The 26,581-nt window shown below is 32.5% G+C and overlaps 3 protein-coding genes and 1 long non-coding RNA gene across 5 annotated transcripts; 3 read left to right on the top strand and 1 right to left on the bottom strand.

Annotated features, from left to right (window-relative positions):
- The first annotated feature begins 1,237 nt into the window (after positions 1–1,237).
- Positions 1,238–2,005, top strand: LOC145572208 (uncharacterized). The gene has a single exon (XM_081631213.1). The coding sequence runs from the start codon at positions 1,238–1,240 to the stop codon at positions 2,003–2,005; it is 768 nt and encodes a 255-aa protein (XP_081487339.1).
- Positions 2,006–2,275: 270 nt separating this feature from the next.
- Positions 2,276–4,400, top strand: LOC145572196 (uncharacterized). Its single transcript, XM_081631205.1, has 4 exons — positions 2,276–2,512; positions 2,563–3,243; positions 3,357–3,660; positions 4,369–4,400. Exons 1-4 carry the CDS (start codon positions 2,276–2,278, stop codon positions 4,398–4,400), a joined length of 1,254 nt encoding a protein of 417 aa, XP_081487331.1.
- A 1,438-nt stretch (positions 4,401–5,838) lies between these two features.
- On the bottom strand, positions 5,839–8,684 carry LOC145585654 (uncharacterized). Its single transcript, XR_014100700.1, has 4 exons — positions 8,470–8,684; positions 7,540–7,692; positions 6,636–6,699; positions 5,839–5,957 (listed from the first exon to the last, which is right to left on the bottom strand). It is a non-coding gene; the product is annotated as an uncharacterized LOC145585654 (long non-coding RNA).
- A 14,147-nt stretch (positions 8,685–22,831) lies between these two features.
- Positions 22,832–26,341, top strand: LOC145585639 (uncharacterized protein C24B11.05-like). Of its 2 annotated transcripts, XM_081642355.1 has the most exons (9): positions 22,832–22,889; positions 23,621–23,691; positions 24,106–24,171; positions 24,445–24,542; positions 24,657–24,694; positions 24,831–24,918; positions 25,020–25,364; positions 25,678–25,743; positions 25,866–26,341. In XM_081642355.1, the coding sequence occupies exons 2-9, from the start codon at positions 23,637–23,639 to the stop codon at positions 26,013–26,015; spliced, it is 906 nt and encodes a 301-aa protein (XP_081498481.1). In that variant the 5' UTR covers positions 22,832–22,889; positions 23,621–23,636; the 3' UTR covers positions 26,016–26,341. The 2 variants fall into 2 exon arrangements, with proteins under 2 accessions (XP_081498481.1, XP_081498473.1); XM_081642347.1 differs by lacking the exons at positions 22,832–22,889; positions 23,621–23,691 and having other exon boundaries at positions 23,963–24,171.
- Positions 26,342–26,581: the final 240 nt, after the last annotated feature.

The raw sequence follows: 26,581 nt of genomic DNA, 5'->3' as shown, positions 1-26,581 counted from the left end.
CTAAAAAATTTGCTTTTGAATCACTTCACTTTTGTTGTGATGATGGAGAAATCAAGATTGTTGTTAATGAGTACCCTCCACTGCTTGTGTGGTTATTAACTTCTACAAATGAAGAAGCGAAATATTTCAGGAAGTATGAGCGATTGTATAATAATTTGTTCGCGTTCACTTCATTGGGCGGTGATCACAAAGCTGAAACAAAGAATGGAATCTATGTTTTTAAGTTACATGGACAAATCTATCATAATATTCCTAGTTTAGTTCCTGGAGAAAAAGGGCCACAATATATGCAATTGTACTTTTATGATGGACAGCAGGAATTAGCTAATCGTGTAAAGTGTTTTTCTACATTAAGGGAAAATATTTTGGCTATGTTGATGGAGATTACAAATCTGAATCCGTATGCCAGGTTCTTATGAAGTTTGAGGGGAGTTACAATTAGTGATTCAACACAGATTCTGTTGAATAAGACTACAGTTCCAGATCATCGTGTTTATAATGCTCCAACTTCGGATGAGGTTGCTGTTATTTGGCCAAAGAATACTTCTTCCAGTGAGTCTGAAAGTCCACACATATTAGTCACTGGTGTAAATGATTCTCCTCATATGATCAAACACTATTATGGTTGCTATGATCCTTTATAGTATCCATTGCTATTTCCATATGGTGATTGTGGGTGGACTCAAGGTCTTAAGAAGATTTCTATGGGTGGAATACAGCAGTTACAGTCTCAGACAGATCCAGTTTCTTCTTGTAGTATACATACTACCGAAGAGTTGTTAGATGAAGAAGCTAGGCGTATGAGTTCATATCTTTTGTTCTTATTATAGTATATTTGATTTTATATATGTCATATATATGCCTTTATTACTTATTTATTTCCTTTTTTTCCAAATATCGATTTGTAGGTGCAAATGGAGGTTCATCCAAGGCAGATAAACATATTTCAGCTCGAGAATATTTTGCATATAGACTTCAGTGTCGTCCGGGAAATTACTTGCTCAGAGCTGGAAGGTGTTTTCAACAATATATCGTTCGTATGTATGTCAAGGAAGAGAATACACGCTTAGATTTTTTCCGAAGAAACCAACAGACAATAAGGGATGATCTTTATCAGGGACTTCTTGATACCATAGACTGTGGAGAAGAATGTGTAGCAAATGTTGGAAGATGAGTTATATTGCCTGCGACATTTATAGGCGGTCCTCGAGATTTGAAGAAGAGATATCTGAATGCGATGTCATTAGTTCAGAGATTTGGCAAGCCTGATTTATTCATACCTATGACATGCAATCCTAATTGGATTGAAATTAAACAAGAACTTGCTGTTGGAGAAGAAGCACAAAATAGGCCAGATATTGTCTCAAGAGTTTTTAGAGCAAAGGTAATTGCTTTAAAACACTTAATCAGGAAGAAAAAAATATTTGGAGAGGTAGCTGCAATGATATATGTTATTGAATTCCAAAAAAGAGGTTTACCTCATGCTCATTTTCTCATTATTTTGAAATCAGAATTAAAAATAAAGACTCCTGATGACTTTGATAAGTTTGTTTGTGCTGAAATTCCATCTTCTGAGAATGGATATTTAAGAGAAATTGTGATCAAGCATATGATGCATGGTCCATGTGGTCATCTTAATCAAGAATGCCCTTGTATGAAACATAAAGAACAACGTGGACGTTGTAAGTATGGTTATCTAAAGCAAAATTGTGAAGAAACAAAGAGTAATAGTGATGGATATCCTATGTATCGAAGGAGAGCTACGTGTGATATTGTTAAAGTTCGGGGTGTTGAAATGGATAATTCATGGGTGATTCCATATAATCCATATCTTTTAGCACATTTCAATTGTCATCTAAATGTTGAAGTTTGTTCAACTATTGAAGTAGTGAAGTATCTGTATAAGTATGTTTATAAAGGCCATGACAAGATATCATTTAATATTATGAAGAAAAAAGATGGAGTTCCTGTGCGGGATGAAATTGAACAACATCAATCAGGCTGATGGGTTTCACCCTGTGAGGCTGCGTGGCGCCTTTTTGGTTTTGATTTATATGAAATGTATCCTCCGATTTTACCACTTCCTGTTCACTTGCCTAACTCTCAGCTGATACAAATGAGACCTCATAAAAATCTTACATCAATTGTTTCAGATGATAAGCATACTAGGACCTATTTAACAGAGTTCTTTAAAATGAATTGTAAATCAACTTTGGGAACAGGATGGCTATACAATGAATTTTCAGAGCATTATCGGTGGGATTAATCAGATAAGATGTGGTATAAAAGAAATAATAAGAAAATTCAGGTTGGAAGGTTAGTATTTGTTGGACCTTCTGAAGGTGAAAGATACTATTTGAGGTTGCTGCTTCACAATGTCAGGAGTGCAAAGTCGTTTCAAGATCTACGAATAGTCAATGGTTACGTGTGTGACACTTTTCAGCAGGCAGCACTGAAGTTGGGATTAATGGAAGAGGATGATGCAATTGAGTTGTGCTTAATTGAAGGATGGGTCATTCAAATGCCTCATGTTATTCGAAAATTGTTTCCTACATCTGTCAGCCTAGCAATCCTTTGTCTTTTTGGTTGAAATATTATGATTCATTTTCAGAGGATTTTCGACATAAACATCCTACAGATGCTGCAAGAGTGAAACAGCTAACCATAAGATCAGTTGAGCAGTTTGTTGAGTCAATGGGAAGTATGTTGAAAGCATTTAGATTACATAATTTAGTAGAAGATGATGATAATTTAATACATGTAACCAAAGACATAGAAGATGCAATGAATGCACCGATACCACCAGAATGTCTGAAATGTAAAGATAAGTTAAATCAGGCTCAACGAGTTGCATTTGATGTCATTATGGATCATGTTACAAAGGGAAAGCCTGGTGCTTTTTTCATAGATGGTCCTGGTGGAACAGGGAAAACTTTTTTATATAATGCTCTATATGCAGAAATCAGATCAATGAATAAGATTGTTTTACCAACAGCCACTTCAAGTATTGCTGCAGCCAATATTCCTTCAGGTAGAACTGCACATTCATGGTTTAAAATCCCTTTAGATCCTTTAGGCTCTCTTGCTTGTAATGTTCCTAAGCAGGGAAGTCTAGCTGTACTTATAAGGGAAACAACGTTGATTATTTGGGATGAAGCTTCTATGGCTAAAAAGGAGAATAATGAATCCCTCGACTCACTACTCAGAGATATTTGTAGTTCAAGTGAATTATTTAATTTAGAGGCAAAATAGTAGTTTTTGGTGGGGATTTTAGACAAGTTCTTCCTATTGTTCCACGCAAAACACAGCGAGAGGCAGTTACTGCGAGTTTAGTCACTTCTGCTCTGTGGCCACAGCTGCTGAAGTTCAGGCTCACTGAAAACTTAAGAGCTAAAGATGATTCTGCATATGCCGCTTTTTTGTTGGCACTGGGAAATGGTGAATTGCAAAACACCGAGGATGCATTTGTTGAGCTACCACCGGAAATTGTTAAATCATGTTATAATGGAGAAGCTGATGATGTACATCTAACAGCTGTAGCATTTCTAGAAATGGATATGCTTCCATTCAGCTCAGATATTTTTATAACAAGAGCTATACTAACACCGATGAATGAGGATGTTGATGCTATTAATTCAAGCTTGATTTGCAAATTTCCAGGTGAATCAGTAGTATATTAAAGCTATGACACAATTATTGATGAATATTGTGCCGTATATCCTACTGAATTTCTAAACAAGCTTTGTCCTGGTGGTATGGGTCCTCATGTGCTAGAGCTGAAAGTAAATAGTCCTGTTATTCTGTTAAGAAACATTCTGCCATCATCTGGTTTGTGTAATGGAACAAGACTAATATGTAAATGATTTTTTTGTAATATCATCGAGTGTGTTATACTGTTGGACATAATAAGGGTCAGCATGTGTTAATTCCGAGAATATCCTTACGTCCATCAAACTCAGCAGGCTATCCTTTTCAATTTCAGAGGAAACGGTTTCCTTTGAAACTTAGCTTTGCAATGACGATCAATAAAGCTCAGGGATAGACACTTAGTCAAGTTGTGGTTTTTCTACCACGATCATGTTTTTCACATGGACAATTGTATGTTGGGCTCTCTAGAGCTCGGAAATCAGCTAATATCAGTGTAATAACTGAAGCCAACACTAAGCAACAAGATGTAACAAAGGTGAAAAATATAGTATCTTATGATATTCTTCGTTTGGCAGGAATCATTTAGCAGAATCAAAGGGTAAGTTATTATCATTTTTTCATGCATAATAGTTAGGAGATTGTGTATATTTTTTTTAAAACCATTTATGAGATTATTTTAATTTATATATAACTTCTAATTGTTTTCCTATATGTTTGCAGTAATGGAACAGCTTGGAATTCAGCCTAAGTAGTTTATTTTTGGGTTATTTTTCAGCTTAACTCATGTACATATAGATTGAAAAAATCAAGAGTAATGCCACATATTATAATGTAAGTGAAAATAGTGGAAAATTAAATATGTTAATCTTATTTTCATTATCAAGGAGAAAAAAAGGGGAATTTTTTTTTTTTAAAGGCAAGAAAAAGGAGGAGACAAGAGAACTATTACATGCTGAGATAGCTATGCATGCTTGCAATTTTCTTTTAGATTGGAAAGGGGATGGTATTTTGTGTAAGAATAATGCCACATATTATAATGTAAACGTAAATAGTGGAAAATTAGATATGTTAATCTTATTTTCATTATCAAGGGGAAAAAATGGGAAAATTTTTTTAAAAAAAAGGAAGAAAAAGGAGGAGACATGAACATTATTATATGCTGAGAGAGTTATGCATGCATGAAATTTTCTTTTAGGTTAGAAAGGGGATGGAAGTTTCCCACATCAACTCGTGCATGCATTCTTTTTTCACTTAATTTTCCACTATATAAGCAATGTATAGCATCATTTACATTCTCTAAAAAAAACCTCTATATTTAAACTTATGCTATACATATCAAAAAATATCAAATACATAAACAATTAGTTAAGTTGTACCAGGTTCAACACACAACAATCAATCATTGGCTACTTCATAGGTATGATCAATTTAATTTTCATGTTTACACCAAAAAATCTGTTTTTACTTCATGAATTTAGATAGATTTGCATGTGTTGTTATTTTTCAGTATATGAACTCTTAATTTTCTCTGTTATAAACATTTTGCATGCTAATAATTACTAATTTATGTTTGCAAAGCATCTGTTTTAAGCATGCAGCACTAGGCGAAAAAAGCATTTGGCCACCGGTTCAAAACCCCCTTATGCCACCAGTTTTGAACCGGTGGGCATTTGGGGGGTGGCAATACTCGTATAAAAAGCCACCGGTTCAAAACCGGTGGCAAAAACATAGCACTTCCCGGTTTTTTTTTAAGGGGCTATTGGCACCGGTTCCTGTTCAAAACCAGTGCCAATAATGGCAAAAAAAATTAATTTTTTTTTTTTTTTTTTTTTTTTTTTTTTTTTTGCATTTTTTCCACTTAAATTGGTAAATAAACACTAACATATATATAAACTTACATATTTTCATAAATAAATGTTGTAATATTACAATTTTTGTTTAAAAAATTAAAATAAAATACAAGGTTACAAACATATGCGAGACTTGTCATAAGGAGCAGCACAGAAGCAGAATACCAGCATAACAACAGCACATAAGGATCGGAGCAGCACAGAAGCAGAACACCAGATAAGGAGCAGCACAGAAGCAGAACACCGGCAGCAAAGTCGGCATATAGTGCGAGGCAGCAGAGCAGCCCTGCGAGGCAGCAGCAGCAGCTGCCCTGCGAGGCAGCAGCTGCACCCCTGCGAGGCAGCAGCTGCACCAACAGCCTTGCGAGGCTATGCCCCTTGTAATTATACCAGATTAAGTATGGAGAATAAATGTACCACTTTCTGAAGTTGGTGAAGGTTTTAGTTCAGGCTTCCCTACTAGCTCGAATGCATAAGATAGAAATGTCAGAAAAGAAAAGGGAAATAGAAAGTCCTCACAACTGTGAAAGATGAGCACTACTAATTTGTAATTATCCATTTTATTTTCTTCAAATCATCTAATTATATTTATCATGCTAAATAATGAGCACTACTAAAGATGTTGATTAAATTTCGAAATTAATGAAATTAATAACATTATGCTCACATAAGAAGTTTTCTGTCAACAACCAAACTAGTAGTGAACATCAAGAGACTATTACAAAATAGTAGGCCAAATTTGCAAATTTTGACAGGTAGATATGTAATGGACTATAATGTGAAATCACCTTTTTAGACCAGTCATACAGATAGCACAACCTCAATATCACCAGATATTATTGGAGAATTAATGCTATTTCAACTCAAAGAACTACAGCTTCCCGCATTATAGCTGATGCAACTACTACACATAAGCAACGAATGAATAACAATGCTAGATACAATCAACATAAAACACTACCACTCCTTACCTATTTACTTCATCATCTTGTAAGTGAGCAAAAGCATATACAATAAATACAATAAATTACATTTCTTTATCCTCCCCATTAAAGAGAGCGCAATATCAACCTAGATTCTAATGCCCAAAACAAAATATTTAATTATGAAAATTAAAAATAATAAAAAGGAATTTACCTTGCAAAGAATCATGTCAAGAAGATCAGCACCAGCTTTTGAATCACAAACATCGTTTTGTTGGCTGTAATCAAAATCAAACCAACCAAAATTCAGCAAAAGAATCCAAAAAAAAAAAAAAAAAAAAAAACAAAATTCAGCAAAAAAAAAAAACCAAAATGCAGCCTTGCGAGGCAGCAGCTGCACCGCCCCTCGAGCTCGTAAAACAAAAACACAACTTGTCCCATCATCTAGGCATATAAGATCACGGAGGACGAGAAGTCAGCAGTACATTAATATAAGTAATATAAGATCACGGAGAATATATGATGACCTCCAAAATTAACTCAACAAAAAATACAAAAAAACACATTTACAAGTAATATACCATGTGCCAAGGAGTTGCTTTAATCTGGGGAAATCTAAAATATATCATGACACAGGCTACACAATCATACGAGCTTCCAATAATCTTATACCTTGATAAAATAATCTGAATTATAGATACTTATATCAGACATGAACTAACTACAAAAACCAAATGATGAACTGAAATCCAACTAAGCTTCTGCATTCTGGCAATAAACCTCAAAATCTTATGGTTCATTTCATATCAAGATCCCTATCGGAAAAGATACACCTTTTAAAAGTTTTTATGCACACAAGAGCATTACAAAATCTCTCTTTAACTTCCTTCTAAACCAAGATCCAAACAAAAAATACTACAACCTTTTCCAGATAGAAGGAAAATACAAACATTCCCTGTCAAAATATTGCATTTAAATTTAAATAAGAAAGACAACACAACAAATCATCACATTACTATACCATCACAAATAATTATAATATGTAGCACAAACTGAAACTAACAAATGCAAAGTGCAGGGGCCAGGGAGCACAAACTTATAAGACACAAGAAGCATACACAGTTTGATGTTGTTCCGAATGCACTGAAGTAATGTAGAGATGAACTCATTGATACTTGGACTCTTCATTATCTTCCCTTCAATTTCCAATCTCAGCCCCTCAATATAGGTGTAGTGCCAAATTCGTAAATATCCAAATTGATAATTGACACCTGTGTGATTGACATGAGTAGTCAGTCAAGTATTAGTTTATCAAGTATCATGTTAACCTTCCAAGAGACAATATTCGCACTCAGACTCAACACATTATGGTCTTACAAAGAAATCAGAATATTAATAAAATAGTAAGTTCAAAGGAATCAAAATATATACCCATACCATCAAGTCCATAATGAAAAAATCAGTCAAAATATACCCACAAAATCAAATTAAATGACAACCAATATAATATTCACAATACATCCACAAACCAAACTACTGAAATTTTAAAGATTGAAGTATCAAATACTCAAAAATACTCACAATTCAAATACTCCGTATACCCATAATTCATTTTGTATGTTACAGTTCCAAAAGCTCAAATTAACAAAATCCTAGATCAATCGAAATTATTGAAACAAATTAACAAAACCCTAGATCAATCGCAATAAAACTGAGTTGTGTAATCTGATTTCAAACTCCAAAACTTACTATCAAGTCTGCTAAGGCTACTAAAACCCAATTAAACCCATAATCTAAACTAAGTGAAAACGCTTGAATATCAAAATTACAAGAAAAATCAAAAAGGGGGTTCTGGGAATCAGATCGAAAATTACAATAATCATCGAAGTACAGGGACAAAATCAAACTCGAAAGCAACCATCACATACAAATTCAAACTCAAAAACAATAACCAAATCACAAAATCCAAAATCAAAACCCAAAAACTCAACGAATTCGAAACCCTAACCCAAATTATACAAAATTAACAAAAAAAAAGAGGGATGAACCTTGTGAGGAGCAGCGTCACCATTAGAGATCTAGGGATCGTTCTCCAAGTTTTTTAAGGACTTGCTTTGACATCTTCATTAGTGACGAATGTGGTGGTGGTGGTGGAAAGCTAGGATGCAGAGAGAGGAGGGTTGCGCTGGTGGTGGCTGTGGTGGGAAGCTAGGATGGAAAAAGAGGAGAGAGGGGATGGTTGCGCTTGTAGTGGTTGCGGTGGCGCGAGAAGAGAGAGGAGACAGAGAGTTTGAGAGAAGAGAGGAAACAGGAGAGTGAGGAGAGAGAACGAGATAGTTCGTGAATAACAAGGAAAGAGTGAGTGTTCTAATTTAGGGATTTTTATTTATTTGGGAAAAGGCCACCGGTTAACCGGTGGGCATTTCTCTCTATTAAACGTGTTTTTTTTTTCTTGTCTTACATTTTTACCACCAGTTTTCAATAACCGATGGGAATTTGGCGGTGCCCATTTATCTTTTTCTACTAGTGCAGTATGAAACTTTTATTTTAAAATCATAACATGCTTCAAAAATTTTACAAATTTTGCATAATAAGTAATACATTATGAATACCTACAGGTACATTCATAGTTATCTTGCCTTTATGCCTTATAAACAAAAATTTAAGGGATGCAAACTGATTTATAAATCATAGACATCAGATATTGTACAATAATTTAAGGGATGATATTTTCATGTCTAACATTTTGCATGCACAGCAATTGTTTATTTAATTTTGCAAAACATACACTTAAGACATACAATGTAATACTCATACATTTAAAATATAAATAATACAAAAAAAAAAAAAAAAAAAAAAAAAAAAAAAAAAAACCAAAGAATTATAAATGTATTTGAACCTGTACATATTGCATGCATTATTATCTTTGTTTTCTTCTTTTTGAACATCAAGTTAAGGAACGTAGAATGATTTAAAAATCATCTACATTAGATATTTTTCAATAAAAATCAAAAGACTGATGATATTTATATTTCAAACATTTTGCATGCATAAAGATTGTTAATTTAAATTCAGATTTCATCCACTTAAGCCATGCAATATGAGACATGTTGTAGTTTCTAAATATATTTACTTTGATCATGTTATTTCAAAATTGTTACACAGAGAATGGTTTCATGTCGCCACATCGAAAATTCCTAGATGAAATTGATACTACTACAAAAAATTTTAGGTCAAAGTAAGAGTTGCAGATAAAGGTCGTCCACAGACATCAAGAAAAAAAATACACGATATCAGTGTATATTTTTCAATGATGACAAGGTATATCAATTTGATTATACAAACATTTTCAAGCTCAATACTCATTTTGCACAAGTTAATGAAAATACTGAAAAAATGAAAATTTTCCTGCTTTTTTACAGAAGAACATAATGAAGATGACACTTTTTGGTGAACAAATTCAAGCATACTGGGATGTTATTAGTTTTAGAGGAAATTATGAAATTGCTGATGCTGTAGTAAGGAACTTGGATGCACAATGGAGAGCTAGAGAAGATTATCTTCTATTCCATTTGTCATTAGGAAGCAAAACTGTCATTCGATCTTTGGATCCTAGAGGAGAAACAATTTACCCCAGATGTCAAACACTTGCTTATATTCCAAGCATCCCTGTAGACGATGACAGACATGGTAAACAGACTATATAATTTACATATACAGCCATAAAATCTGTAAATTATATTAGAGTGGCATAGTATAGAATACAAATATTTAGTTTTTTTACTTTTCTGTTTAAGATATTCTCATGATAGTTCTCTATGCATCAGAAGAGCCAAGAAGAATAGTGACAGCAGCTAACAAATAGACATCAATTCGAGATCTTATGGTGATAGGCACAGATAATTGCTGATAAAGACGGACTTATATCTTTGCATTCATTTCAATACATTTTATACTAACAAAAAGTGAATATTTTAAATCTTCTAATTTCAGCACTGATCAGCCAATGAAAGTATGCACTTGGAACGACCTTGCTGGAATACAACCTGAATCAATTGTCTCAAACAGTGACTCTTTCAAAGTAATTGGTATCACAGCTCTACGACCTATTACTCGACAAGGTGATATAACAACCTAGATCATATTTAAATGTTCAAATGACAAACATATCTAAAATATCATAATCATAACATGATCTTTGGTATTTTTTAAATGTCAGGATTTTCTCTTGAATCAACCATGTCAACTTTCATTCTGAAGGACCCTCAAGGTGAAAAGGAAGAAGCTTTAACTGAATGGTAAAGTTTTGTATAAATGTCTTTTCTGAATATTGAAAGTGTTTGCATAATAATTTCTTGAACATGAATTCGAAAATTTAAGAGAAATCCAAATTACAGTTTTTGTGATTTGTATAAAACACACATTGATATTTCACCCGTTAATTTGATTTTCTAATAATAGCTTAAATGTTGAAGTTTTTCTCAACATTGAACATACAGTGATTTACAAGACCATAATCTTCTTACAATTTTTTATTATTCTTGGAAAAAGGGCAAAAAGACATCGATGTATGCTGATCAATGAACAACACAGAATCAAGGAAGTCTTCAATCCAACAGCAGAAAAAACTGTGACAGCTATTGGCTGCCTGAAAGCCAAGAAGGTATTTTTTTTGCAGCATATCTTTGAAATGGTAACCGGTATCAATTAACACAGCAAGCACTATTTCAGAACATGTTAATATCTAACATCATAACAACCTTGATTTATATATGCACAATGCAGTCAGCAGGTACACTTCCACAAGAAGTGTTTTGGTTTAATGTTGTAACTACTGATATAGAATTTGAAAGATTAAGAGCATATATAGGATGCTCCCACTGTGGAAAGCGAACAGATCTCGTTCTTGGAACTGTCTACAGCTGCAAAGCATGCTCGAGGAAAGACATACATGCTTTGCACAGGTATAATAATCATTAAAATAGTATATTCAATAAATTTTTCACAAGAATGTTGTTATACATCTAATCATGCTAACACTATTGCTTTCACTGAGCAGGACAACCATAACTTTCAATGTCTCTAATGGAACAGGATCATTGGAACTCACTGGATTCACTGAAGTTTGTGATAAGCTTTTCCAAATGTCAATTCAAGACATCTATGAAATGAAAACAATGGTATACAACATGTTTTCCAATAATTATCACTTCATTATACAACACTAACCTCACTACATATTACAAATGTGAATTTTTCTTTATCCTTGATTTTTATGTGATCAGGTGCTGCTTGACAAATTCCAGGAGGTAGTTTACAAGTTAGAAACAGAGCATTTCCTGATTAAAGTTGGACCCACAATTGCACTGTCAAAGAACAAGGTCTTGCACTGGGGACTTAAGGGTGTGCATAGGATAGTAGAACCAACAGCAGCCACTAATGAACAATTGAGCGCATCAAATGCTATTTCTGGTTCTGAAAACCAGAAAGCAGCAACAGACATCGGCACAAAGAATGCAGAGGGTGAAGTGATTCAGAAGACACTACTCCAGTCAGCAAAACGTGCAAGCACAACTGACACGAAAGAAACGCCACATGAAGATGATCTTACAAGCTCAAGCCAAGAGGAAGAAGATGCTTGTGTTTTTGCTAAAAGTTTGATTACAGGAAATACCAACAACCAAGACAGTGTTGAAGATATCAGCTAGAAACGGAAGAGACTTGAAAATGAAGTAGAATCAAATATCCACACACCATCAAAAGAAGTGATTGAAATGACGGCTGAAGACACAGCTACCAAAACAGTCATTGACAGTGCATTGGAATCAGATCAGGCTTCTTTAGGTGAGAAGAAATGCAAGGCTATCGGGTCTGAGGAGCAGGTGAAATCTGAAATCATGTTACGCAAAGTCAAGCAGGAGAGGGTTACCAGGCGCCGAACACTCATATTGCAAGATGATGATCAAGATGATTCCTAGAATCATGAATCTACTCTCACAGAAGATCATGTCAACAGCAGCTTCAACAAGTATCAATAGTCTCAAAAATATATTTTATAAATATTTTTTAATGTGTGGCATTAACTAGGAACAAGTACACTAAAATTACTTGTTCCTAAATAACACCACTTATAAAGAAATTAGCCTAAACTAGGCACTTAAATATTTTGCAACCAGCTAGGAACTATAATGCTTTTGGGTGTTAAGACTAATTTAATAACTATATAGTATGCTATATATGTAATTAGGCCGCAATCTACAATATTAAGTATTAGTTATATGAAAAATCAGCAGCTATGTATATATTATGCTTGAAGATGTAACCCATGTTTTTAGTTATATAAAAATATATAATCGGATTATAGTATATCATTTTCCACTTGAAATAAATATATGTATCATGTAGCTATTCAGATGTGTGGAACAAAAAAGAAAAGTAAGATCCACCAAAAACAGTTTATAACCATTATTATATATTAAAAAAAAAAAAAAAAGAAACCTAACAATAACAAGGCCTTAATTAAGATGGTCATTCCATAAGTTTACATTGAAACTAAATCAATGTCAAACACAATAGGGACTCCTTTTCTATATTTAATCAAAGCACCTACATCTACTTGAACATTATAGAAATCAATGAACTGACTAACACCATTTCTAATGGAACATTTACTGATAGCTCCCTGTTTCTTCAAAACTTTCAGCTGCACATTGAAATGTGCATCGGCAAGCTGAAGAATGACATTAGTAGTCTAAGGGAAATCATTGAAATGTCGTTTAGAAAAATCAAATGGAACATTCTGTAATTGAAAATAAAACACAAAATCAAATAATTATGCCAAGAGAAAGAAGAATAGTAAAAAAAAAATAAAAAATAAAAGATAGTTAACAAAAATCATACTATAATTCCTTGATCAACATAAGCTTTGGTAAAAGTGAATAAGAAATGATGTTCACGACAGGCAGTTGCAAGCTTGGCAAGGCAAGCATTAATTTCGATCATTTTATATGAGAGCCTTTCGATAGCAGGTTTCCTCCCACGCTTTTTACCTGAAGTATCCGAACTTCCACCATATCCATTTTCATCAGCTCTCTTACTTCCTCTAGGTCTGCGGATTTCAACTCAAATGAGCTAACCCCTAAATAAGTAAATATCAAAGCATCACCAGCATCTACACCATTATCCTCTACAAAATCAGACCACCCAGCATCAAGATATGTTCCCCATCCACTACCACACTCCTCATGCACTAGAGTGACAAACCATGACTTGTCATTACCATCCACTAACAACTCTATGTTAAAAAAAACCATCATCCAGGACATACCTGAAGCCATCTGGAATACGCTATTTAGAGGCACACAAAAAACACACACCACAGTACAAGCACAAAATCAAAATCCAAAATCAAAATTCCAAAAACTAATCATCAACAAAAATGAATTAAATAGCACAAATTAGCAATCACAACACAACTACAAAAAACAAAAACAAAAACAAGAATGCATACCAATTTTTCATGTTGTTGAATATCATTTTCATACAGAATGGTAAACAAAAGAGAGATTATGTCCATGGAAATTTCTAATGTCAGAATACTTAGAACTCAAAACAAATGAATTAAAATGTAAGTGTATGTAATAGCTTAACTCAAAATACTTCATACCCTTCACAAAATTATTCAATATATAAGCTAAGTCAAAACTTTGAAACTACAACACCATTAATTTAATTCAAGTATGAACTAAAACTAACACTTCTACAAGTAACCTTCACAACACAAATGTAACTTCAGATTCCATTTCACCAATAATAACAACAACAAAAACATAAAATCAAGTAAATGCCATAATAGTCAACTAAATTTACATTTAACTTACAATGTTATAAATAAATGCCATAATCTGTATTCATGGACAAATTGTGATGTGAGATAGAATCAAATAGCAATTACAACATTCATACACAGAAGAGCAGAAAGACTTCTTGTCAGCACATTCACACAAAACAATACAAACCAATATTTCCTTCTAAAACTAAGAGTTCTGCACCAGAATTAGAAATCAAGGGATACCAATATCAACTCTTTTAAATTATCTACACACTAAACAAACAAATAATGTGTAAAGCAAATTGACTTTACAAATTTGGATCCTTTTTCAAACAGAATTTTGATTAGGCTTCACACTTTAATTATCAAGCATTCATTTTTAGCATTACCTATCAAAAAACTTTTCATTAAGCTTAACACTCTAAACTCATTGTCTAACTTATAGCTACTGACTACTGCAATCAGATAACGGATAGAGGAGCCTAAGATGAAGATACTGACACCTTTGACAAGTTATTTTAAAGACAACTAAACAATAATGTTTTAAATGTTTAAAAAAAAAACCCTAAATGTTTGAAATGCTTTAAATATTTCACTAAGGTCTTTTTTCCTAATTTGTGCATGCATTTAGATTACTGTCCTATATGTGATTTTAATCATATCTTTTAGCCTTAAACTCTGAAAACTAGCAAACTAACAAGCCACAGTATATACCATTTAGACATAAATTTACTGATATTATACTCTCAAAACATCTTGATATTTAGCATTTCCAAGTTATCACTCATCACTAACCAACTCTGCCAACTTGCCCTAGATATCTTAATTGCATTCTAAATTATCACTATATCCCTCCCTCTCTCTATCTCAAAACCTCTTTTTTCTCTTAAATCATCACTACATCCCTCCTTGACTTTGTCTCAAAACCTTTTTTTCTCCTTTTTACATTTCTTTTTCTTTAGATCACTAAATTATACATTTCTTTCTCTGTATATCTCAAAATAACTCTTGAATATGGATAGGAAGACGAATACAACGATATAAGTAGTGAAAATTTGATAAATGAAATATTTGATTAATAAATGTAGAAAAATCTCAAACAAAACTTAAAACAATAAACATCAAGTCATTTAAAACATAAGCTTTACAAAACTATATAAACAAAAAAACCAAAATAATCAAAAATCTTAAATTTATTAAATCATCAAATATAACAAGTTCAACAGTCTTGCCTACAATATTAATACATCAAGAATCAGTACTCAGTTGTAAATTTATATATAAAACAATAGGATTCCGCTGTAAAAGCTCAATTACAGCACCTTCATCAACCTGAACTTCGTACTCTTCGATCACTGCATCAACTCCATCCTTAATAAAACATTGCACCATTCTTCCATCGTGAGTCTTTATCTTCATTTTGGCTTTGAACCCGGTATGATAAAGTCACAGCACAACATCAGTCGTTTTCCCAAGTCTACGAAAATGCTCTCGAGCAAAATCTAATGGAACATTCTGCATTGTGAAAACATATTAATGAAAAAAAAAACAATATATGATTGTCTAAAACATAAGCAACCTACATTATAAATTCAATTGTCCAAACAGCACATACAGTAATTCCATTTGAATGGTAGCACTTGGAAAATACAAAATAAAAATCTGCCCCTTCACAGCTAGCTGCTAGCTGACATACTATTTGCCCAAGCATTCGCCTCAATCATCGAAGACGACGAACCTTGAATCAGAGGCTTTCTCCCATGTTTTTTTACCATCCTTACCCCAAAAGACCACAAGACCAGAAAAAATATATAGAAGTATTCAATTTATATCCAGAATTTCAACTAACAATAAAAGAGTTTAAGCGTGAGCCAAACATGCAATTATTATAATAACATCTCTAACATAAATATTTGACTTAAGAGCTCATACAACCTGATCACAGTCATCTAAAGGCATAAATGTACGAGATTTTGTTTCAGACTTTGTAGATTGATATGTAACTTAATCAAAAGATCTGAAATTTAGGAAAAAAACCAATTTTTTTTCAAAGGCTGACATTCTATACCTAGCATCAAGTTCTATGGATCCAGCATTAAAAGTCAGACAGAAACATGCTACAAATATTAAACTTGTAAAGCTTTTATAACTTAGTTTCTCAAGAAGCATGTATAGCATTAGACGACCTTTGAATTGTGTCACCACTTAAATTTCTAATCCAATACTTAAGAGTGCTCAAATAGTCTAAAATTATTAAAGCTTCTACCACTCTGCTACAATAGCTAAGTTACACCTCATTTTTTATTCCCTCGACACTATCACCATTATTTTTAAGATAGTTAATCACAACATAAATTAGCTTGAAATGCAAAATAATCCAACAAGCCATACAAGTTCAAAACAACAATTCTTTTGGAAGAAAAACTAATAGCATTCCATGACAAAACCAATTACACATCTCTAAATACTATCACAGCACACAATGTTACAAAAGATACATATATTATTTTTAAAACAAAGAAACAGAACAAAACAGAACTCCAAAAACAATAATCTGAATATTAACTATATTTCATTTACTTAGAATTTTTAATTACAACCTACTACCTAATAAAGCTATATAGATTTACATCTAATAAACTAAACAAATACTAACAACTTCAAACTATACCAAAATCTATAATCCAACTTCAAAAGCTTAATAAAAAAAAAAAACCTAAACAAACTACTACCCGAACTACTAGGGCGAGGGAAACTTGTATGCTTCCAAATCTACATTAGAATCCCCGGGAGAATATTGATATATGTTACCACCAATTTCATCCTCAGAGTTGATATCCCACTCCTCGGGATCCACTTCTTGTCCCTCATCATCATCATCCCCTGCCTCTTCTTCAAACACTTCACCCTGCACCTGCTCCTCTTGAGGTTCACCCTCCTCATTCATCTCATCTTCTTCTTCCTCATCTCCTTCCTCATCTTCCTCATCTTCTTCACCATCTTCTTCCTCATCTTCTTCCTCATCGTCTTCCTGCTCCTCTTCTTCTTCAGGCTGAACTTCCTCGTGAACCACCGGTGGTTCTTGCGGTTCCTGATGAACCACAACAACAGCCTGATCATCACCTTCCACTTGTACCTCCTCAACGACTCGACAAGGGACCTCTACAATAAACTGAACATCCTCATCATCTGAGTAAATCTCCATGTCAACAACCCCGCCCTCGACATTAGCCACCACACCAGACGTCTCTCTTACAGCACCCACGGACCTAGAAGCCTTTAACTTCGAACCGACTTCCGCCTCACCATCGCTACCACTGTCTGTTTCTATAACACCAAACACAATCACTATAAACCCTAACCCTCTTATGGGCTTTTTTTTTTCAAGACCCTTAAATTGAGACATTTCAGCCTCCAACACATCCAACTCCCGCCGTAAAACTTTACATTTCCGATCAACCTCTGTACGGACATGAAAATTTACGGCTAAAGAATCTTCAAGTTCAGATTTTCTCCTAGCCAACAACAGAAAATACGATTTCTGATGTTCGCTTGAACCAGGAGGGAACTTTAACGAAGAACCGCCATTAAAATCAACCATTTTAAGCAGAAGATGAAAATTCAGAGGAACTCAAAGTTTTTGTCTTTGAAATTGCTTTTGGGAAGTAGAATTTCACAAAGAAAACCATTTATGAAAATAAATAAGTACAAAACTGAAACCATTATGTCAATTTTGTGTCTCTTCATCTGCAATTTGCTACAGTGAATTAGTGCAATTGAAAACCGTAATGCATGTCTCTCCATATTCTGTTTGTAATAACACTGCAAACGTACTACACTAGATAAAGAATAAGAACATTCTAAAAATAGTTAAAAAGCTGAAAGTATACTATATACAATCAAATTAGTACAAAATTAGCGTACCACAAAATATCGCACCGAAAAATCACTCGGTAATATAGAATTCTAAGTTTGAATGGTTCACTCGGAATTTTAAAATTTTTTCGTCTTTAAAAAAAGGCACAAAAGTTTCCAATTACAACTAGCAAAACATTTACACACACTTTAAAATCACTCGGATTTTTTATGGTTTTTTTTTATTATATTAAAGTAATCATAACTTTTACGCATAACTTACTTACACAATACGAATAATATATTTAACCAATACAACAAAAAATAATTATTGTGAAATTGTAATACCACTTATTATTATAAAAAAAAATCTTTATTTCAATATACAATACAAATTATTCCTACATTTAAAGGGAAATTCTAAATTCTCAAAGTATATATAGAAATAAAAACTAAGAAAAACAATCAACAATATCAACACCCGATATTAACCATTTTGGACTATCGCGTGCCTTGCGCACGATGGGACAACTAGTATAGAGAAAAAAGAAGGGTCGAAAAAACAAGATAAGATCTGAATTAAATCGGAATAAAACTCGATAGACAGTAGTTTTTGCGGTTTTGTTTTTATCATATATTTTGATCCTGAAATTGGAAAAAGATAAATAAGATATCGTTGGAAAGCTCTTGAATTCTTCTTTCTAACCCAATTAGAATCAGATTAAAATATTTTTTAGAATAAAAGATATGAACGAAATAGTAGGAAGTTTTATTCAATTTCGTTCATATCCTACTATTTCGTTCATATCTTTTATTCTAAAAAATATTTTAATCTGATTCTAATTGGGTTAGAAAGAAGAATTCAAGAGCTTTCCAACGATATCTTATTTATCTTATTCCAATTTCAGGATCAAAATATATGATAAAAACAAAACCGCAAAAACTACTGTCTATCGAGTTTTATTCCGATTTAATTCGGATCTTATCTTGTTTTTTCGACCCTTCTTTTTTCTCTATACTAGTTGTCCCATCGCGCGCAAGGCGCGCGATAGTCCAAAATGATTAATATCGGGTGTTGATATTGTTGATTGTTTTTCTTAGTTTTTATTTCTGTATATACTTTGAGAATTTAGAATTTCCCTTTAAATGTAGGAATAATTTGTATTGTATATTGAAATAAAGATTTTTTTTATAATAATAAGTGGTATTACAATTTCACAATAATTATTTTTGTTGTATTGGTTAAATATATTATTCGTATTGTGTAAGTAAGTTATGCGTAAAAGTTATGATTACTTTAATATAATAAAAAAAAAACATAAAAAATCCGAGTGATTTTAAAGTGTGTGTAAATGTTTTGCTAGTTGTAATTGGAAACTTTTGTGCCTTTTTTTTAAAGACGAAAAAAGTTTAAAATTCCAAGTGAACCATTCAAACTTAGAAGTCTATATTACCGAGTGATTTTTCGGTGCGATATTTTGTGGTACGCTAATTTTGTACTAATTTGATTGTATATAGTATATTTTCAGCTTTTTAGCTATTTTTAGAATGTTCTTATTCTTTATCTTGTGTAGTACGTTTGCAGTGTTATTACAAACAGAATATGGAGAGACATGCATTATGGTTTTCAATTGCACTAATTCACTGTAGCAAATTACAGATGAAGAGACACAAAATTGACATAATGGTTTCAGTTTTGTACTTATTTATTTTCATAAATGGTTTTCTTTATGAAATTCTACTTCCCAAAAGAAATTTCAAAGACAAAAACTTTGAGTTCCTCTGAATTTTCATCTTCTGCTTAAAATGGCTGATTTTAATGGCGGTTCTTCGTCAAAGTTCCCTCCTGGTTCAAGCGAACATCAGAAATCGTATTTTCTGTTGTTGGCTAGGAGAAAATCTGAACTTGAAGATTCTTTAGCCGTAAATTTGCGTGTCCGTACAGAGGTTGATCGGAAATGTAAAGTTTTACGGCGGGAGTTGGATGTGTTGGAGGCTGAAATGTCTCAATTTAAGGGTCTTGAAAAAAAAAGCCCATAAGAGGGTTAGGGTTGATAGTGATTGTGTTTGGTGTTATAGAAACAGACAGTGGTAGCGATGGTGAGGCGGAAGTCGGTTCGAAGTTAAAGGCTTCTAGGTCCGTGGGTGCTGTAAGAGAGACGTCTGGTGTGGTGGCTAATGTCGAGGGCGGGGTTGTTGACATGGAGATTTTACTCAGATGATGAGGATGTTCAGTTTATTGTAGATGTCCCTTGTCGAGTCGTTGAGGAGGTACAAGTGGAAGGTGCTGATCAGGCTGTTGTTGTGGTTCATCAGGAACCGCAAGAACCACCGGTGGTTCACGAGGAAGTTCAGCCTGAAGAAGAAGAGGAGCAGGAAGACGATGAGGAAGAAGATGGTGAAGAAGATGAGGAAGATGAGGAAGGAGATGAGGAAGAAGAAGATGAGATGAATGAGGAGGGTGAACCTCAAGAGGAGCAGGTGCAGGGTGAAGTGTTTGAAGAAGAGGCAGGGGATGATGATGATGAGGGACAAGAAGTGGATCCCGGGGAGTGGGATATCAACTCTGAGGATGAAATTGGTGGTAACATATATCACTATTCTCCCGGGGATTCTAATGTAGATTCGGAAGCATACAAGTTTCCCTCGCCCTAGTAGTTCTGGTAGTAGTTTGTTTAGGTTTTTTTTTTTTTTTTTTTTTTTTTTTTTTTTTTTTTTTTTTTGTCAAGCTTTTGAAGTTGGATTATAGTTTTTGGTATAGTTTGAAGTTGTTAGTATCTGTTTAGTTTATTAGATGAAATATATATAGCTTTATTAGGTAGTAGGTTGTAATTAAAAATTCTAAGTAAATGAAATATAGTTAATATTCAGATTATTGTTTTTGGAGTTCTGTTTTGTTCTGTTTTTTTGTTTTAAAAATAATATATGTATCTTTTGTAACATTGTGTGCTGTGATAGTATTTAGAGATGTGTAATTGGTTTTGTCATGGAATGCTATTAGTTTTTCTTCCAAAAGAATTGTTGTTTTGAACTTGTATGGCTTGCTAGGATTATTTTGCATTTCAAGCTAATTTATGTTGTGATTAACTATCTTGAAAATATTGGTGATAGTGTCGAGGGAATAAAAAATGAGGTGTAACTTAGCTATTGTAGCAGAGTGGTAGAAGCTTAAATAATTTTAGACTATTTGAGCACTCTTAAGTATTGGATAAGAAATTTAAGTGGTGACACAATTCAAAGGTCGTCTAATGCTATACATGCTTCTTGAGAAACTAAGTTATAAAAGCTTTACAAGTTTAATATTTGTAGCATGTTTCTGTCTGACTTTTAATGCTGGATCCATAGAACTTGATGCTAGGTATAGAATGTCAACCTTTGAAAAAAATGGGTTTTTTTCCTAAATTTCAGATCTTTTGATTAAGTTACATATCAATCTACAAAGTCTGAAACAAAATCTTCTACATTTATGCTTTTAGATGAGTGTGATCAGGTTGTATGAGCTCTTAAGTCAAATATTATTATTGATGGACAATGATTAATGCATACTTGTTCTAACCTTAAAAGGCTTCACTCTAGCTACGTGATGATGAGCTACCCAATTTCCTCTCCTAATATGAGACCATAAAAAGGAATTAGAGTTATGAATACCGACTGAAAAACAAGACATTCTCAATAACTTTATCTAAATCAAATATACTAAATATTGTGCCGGCCAAAATACATCAAGAAATTGGTGAATGAAAGAATACCAAGCAAATTAACTTTGACTTATTTACTAAAAGTTTCACCTAAAATCTTTAAGGTACATTTTAGATAGTATAGCCAAGCTAAGTTGGTCTGGTCTAATGGTAAGGATTGTACCTTTTAACATTGAGTTTGGGGGTTTAATCATCATTAGAGACACTTTGAGGGTTTACCTTTCTCCCCTCACACTCAAAGTATTCGACCTCGCAAGTACCGAACCAAATAAAACAAAAAAAAATTCATGAGGGTTGAGGTACGATCAGAGCCTTTCTCCTTACCTTTGAAAAAAAAAATTATACTCTCTCTGTTTTTTTATTTGCATCACTTTTCTTTTGTAGATTATTTTTTTAATGCATCACTTCTATATTTGTTAACTTTCTAATTTATATTATATTTTATCATTTTTCTCTCTTACCTTAAACAACACTTAAATTATTTTATCATTTCTCTCTTTTCCGTTGTCTCCCCTTAAATAATAAAAATATATATCACCTTTCATACACTTTATTTTTCAAGGTTTCTATCTTATTTAGACTTTAATTATTTATTTATCCACTCACAATAATATATTATTCTCCTAAAACTTTTTTGAACAATTATTCTCCTAAAACTTTGTGCATTTCTAAAATAAAAATGGGAGGTTTATCTTTTCACCCTGGGCAATTCAGTCAACTTACAAAGTTAAGCTCTAATGAAACGCGTTTGATTCATCCACGTGGTAAGTCAAGGCTCAAGAACCAACTGGCCTTGTTCTCATCTTCCTGTCATTTTAGTTTGTTCTATTAAATGATTGCATAAATAAAATACAGCTCCTATCAAAATCAACTGGATAAAATAATTGTAGAAGCAATGACATGCACTTGGCCCAAATTAATTAATTAAAATTATTAAAAAATGTAGAAATTTCTACCCAACAAATTGCCTATAAAAGGAATCTTCTGCACACCAAATTTCTTCCCCCTCCCCTCTCTTCCTTTCTTGCATTTTGCAATATCAATCTCTTCTCTCTCTCTCTCTCTCTCTCTCTCTCAAAATCTGGTATGTTCTACTCTTAGAATCATACTTTGTTTCCATTTTCAACATACATTTTTCTGAAATTCTCTTTTAAAGTGTTATATTATTATAATATTTTCAAGTCCAAATATCAAGGCATGCAAGTTTTGTATGCAGAGTATATATTATTTTTTGTTCTTACTGAAATTATATTATATTATATTTACTCTTAAGAAGGACACTTATTGTATTGATTTATCAAAATTAAATCAAATATTCCGTATTACTTCTCTTAAAAAAGAGTAAATTATGGAGTAATTAATTGATTTCTTATGCTTAAATATCAGTATGACTGTCGAACCGTCTTATACAAGAACTTAAAATAGTCATATACTTTTGGTTTTGTCAACATATTTTTTGTGACTTTATTTTTGATAAATTAATTCTAATAATATAATAAATTATGATGTTACCAAAAAAAAAAAAAAAAAAAAAAAAATATATGAAAATTGCTGATAAGATGATCTTTAAATGAATTTTTTGGTATTGCAAAGAATATTGACAAAATTAATTTGGTGTTACTAACTTATAATATTGTTTCTTTATCTTGCATATATTTCTGGTACAAATTTGTAATAATTCTACTTTAATCTGTCACTTTGATTGGACTAAGTCTAAAAAGGATATTATGTCATGGAGTACCATTTTTGAAATAAAATTTCATGGGTAAATTGCCTTTAATTATTTTAACTAATTTATCTGTGTTACATTTCCAGAGCTTAAAATATAGCAATGGCATACGAGGATCGATATGTACAAGCCCCAAAATATGACTGTCTTTTGTTTGGTAAGTTTTTCGTTCAAAAATCTAAATAATTAATACTATAAAAAAAATGAATGACCTTTTGAGATCCTAAAGTACGTTAATTCAACACTACCAAGTTACCAATACATATTCTCTTGAAAAAAAAAATAATAAAAAGGAAAAAATACTTCACATAATACAAAGTATCCATCCTCTAAGCCTCTAAGGTACTTTCCGTACAATAAAAACAGAAAAAAAAAAAAAAAAAAGAGCTTGAGTTTTAATGTTTTATTTGTTTGTATGAGAAACTTTATACACCCATTTCACCGTGATATAGTCGGATGGTTGGTTCATACATTAATAAATTTATAAATATCAAATTGAATTGGTCTAAACTCTTTTTTGTAGGAAGTTATAATATTGAATTTTGTACTTACTATTTTCTTGGATTTGCAGATCTAGATGATACTTTGTACCCTCTTAGCACCGGGCTATCAAAAGAAGTTCTGAAGAACATTCAAGGTTAGGTTTATTCCATCAATAATATACTCCTTTGATTATTAAATGTTGTTCTTACTTTGGCTTTTATCTTAAACAAATAGTCACCCTATAATGTTGCATGCATGTTAATGAAATTCAACTAATAATTTTTACTATTAATTCCGGATAGATTAGAGTGCCAGTAATTTTTTCGCCCGTATCTTTAATTTATTATTTTATAGTAAAACTAATTATCTTTGAATTAATAAATGTTAGTTCTAATCTTTTTATTATTTCATATTCTTACTTGAACAGATTATATGTTTGAAAAGCTAGGCATAGACAGGAGTAAGATAAATGATCTGTCTAACCTTTTATACAAAAACTACGGCACAACAATGGCTGGTCTTAGGGTATGTTTAATTTCTGTATGTACTTACGTCACGTAATTGTATAGTTTAAATTACATTAGACTTAATGACTTTAAGAATGATGTTAACATATGGTCTTATGTCTTATTTATGTAGGCAATTGGCTATGATTTTGATTATGATGAATATCATAGGTAAGACACACAACTTGCTCATATTTTACTTGCCATTTAATTTCTTACGTTATTACTCCTTTAGTAACTAGTAAAAATAAATTAAAGTAAAACCAAAACATCTAAATTCTTTTTGTGATTATTGTGGTTTTCACAGTTTTGTTCATGGGAGATTACCTTATGACAACCTAAAACCCGACCCGGTTCTTCGAAGCCTTTTGTTAAGCTTACCTATTCGTAAAGTTGTAAGTTTGTTACTTTATTATTCTTTGTCGATCTTTGTTAATTAATCTTTTTTCTTGAATATCGACCTAATTTAACTTCTCTAAATGTTTTATTGGTATAGATATTCACCAATGCGGATGAGACTCATGCTATTATAGCATTAAAAAAGCTCGGATTAGAGGATTGCTTCGAAGGTATCATTTGTTTCGAGACTCTAAACCCGACACACAAAAACTTTGCATCAGACGACGAAGATGATATTAAGTTTGTAGGAACAAGGCCGAGGACACTTTCAAGTAACAACAACAATACTAACAATGACACTCAACTTTTTGACATAATGAGTCATTTTGCCAATAAACAAAATGATGCTACTACATTGCCCAAAACACCCGTTGTTTGTAAACCATCAGCATCTGCAATTGAAAAAGCACTTGAAATCGCCAACTTAAACCCTCAAAAAACAGTAAGTTTTATCGTCCTTATATCATTTTTATTTATTTTCCTCAAATAATAACATCAATTATTATAAGTACTACATTTAATATAATATATTATGTACCTCTATTTTTCGTTAGTTGTAACTATTAGACATTGTTTACTTATATTCTACATCAAATCGTTAAAAATAATGTAACATGGATAATAGTACAATCAAAGTTTATATATCGATCAAAATGTGAAACATGAAGATAAAAGATTAAAAAAAAAAAAAAAAAAAAAAGTGGTAGTAGTAATTATAATCCTAATGATTGGAATATATTTTTTGTCAATTTCAGATATTCTTTGATGATAGTGTCAGAAATATACTGGCTGGAAAACGTGTGGGTCTTGACACTGTACTGGTATGCATTTCTGAAAATTATTGTTGAAAACTTTGTTTTTTGTCGTTTTCCTAAACATGGGTCCCACACTTTGTTGTGATCTTATTATTAAATTGGGAAAAATGTGTTGGATATACACGTAGGTTGGAACTTCTCACAGGCCAAAAGGAGCTGATTATGCACTGGAAAGCATTCACAATTTAAGGGAAGCATTACCTGAGCTTTGGGAATCTGATGTTAGGGCTGAAATCTACTCTGAGAAAATATCAAGAGAGACTTCTGTCATTGCCTAAGTTCATCATGTGTTACCCTGGATCATGATCGAAAATTAATAATCACGTTAATAATGTTATTTAAACAGAATTGCTTGCTAACAACTTCTGTGTTGTATGATCTAGCTAGTAACGTTACCATATTTTCGAATGAATGGCCGACGGGATAATAGTAATATTCTATCAGGACGGAGGAAATAGAGGAGTTTGAGATTAGAATATAATGTCGTGTAATAACAAGTAAAAGAGGGTTTCATATATTAGGATACTCGATACATTGTATCATAAAATCTCCTAAAATGTATGTCAAGTAATGGATGAGTGCATGTACAGTTTTTCTCATGTCTTATTTTTTTCCAATAATGATGGCATGATGTCATTTATTTTTAGCAACTAGTTAGAAGTCCTTACACCTATGTTTCTTTCCTTGGCCTCTTCTTCCTGTACCACTGGAATCCATAAGCCAGTTGGCATTTGGCATTATATTATTTCTTTTAGGTTGAGAATACTACTATACAAAACTATATTATTTCTTTTAGGTGTTTTATTGAAAAATGATAGTAATGGTTTACTTTAATTTCTCAAAA

Source organism: Chenopodium album, chromosome 2 (assembly GCF_948465745.1).
Source record: "Chenopodium album chromosome 2, dcCheAlbu1.1, whole genome shotgun sequence".
Lineage (NCBI taxonomy): Eukaryota > Viridiplantae > Streptophyta > Magnoliopsida > Caryophyllales > Amaranthaceae > Chenopodium > Chenopodium album.
The sequence above is the reverse complement of the archived record's forward strand: the minus strand, read 5'-3'. Positions and strand labels throughout refer to the sequence as shown.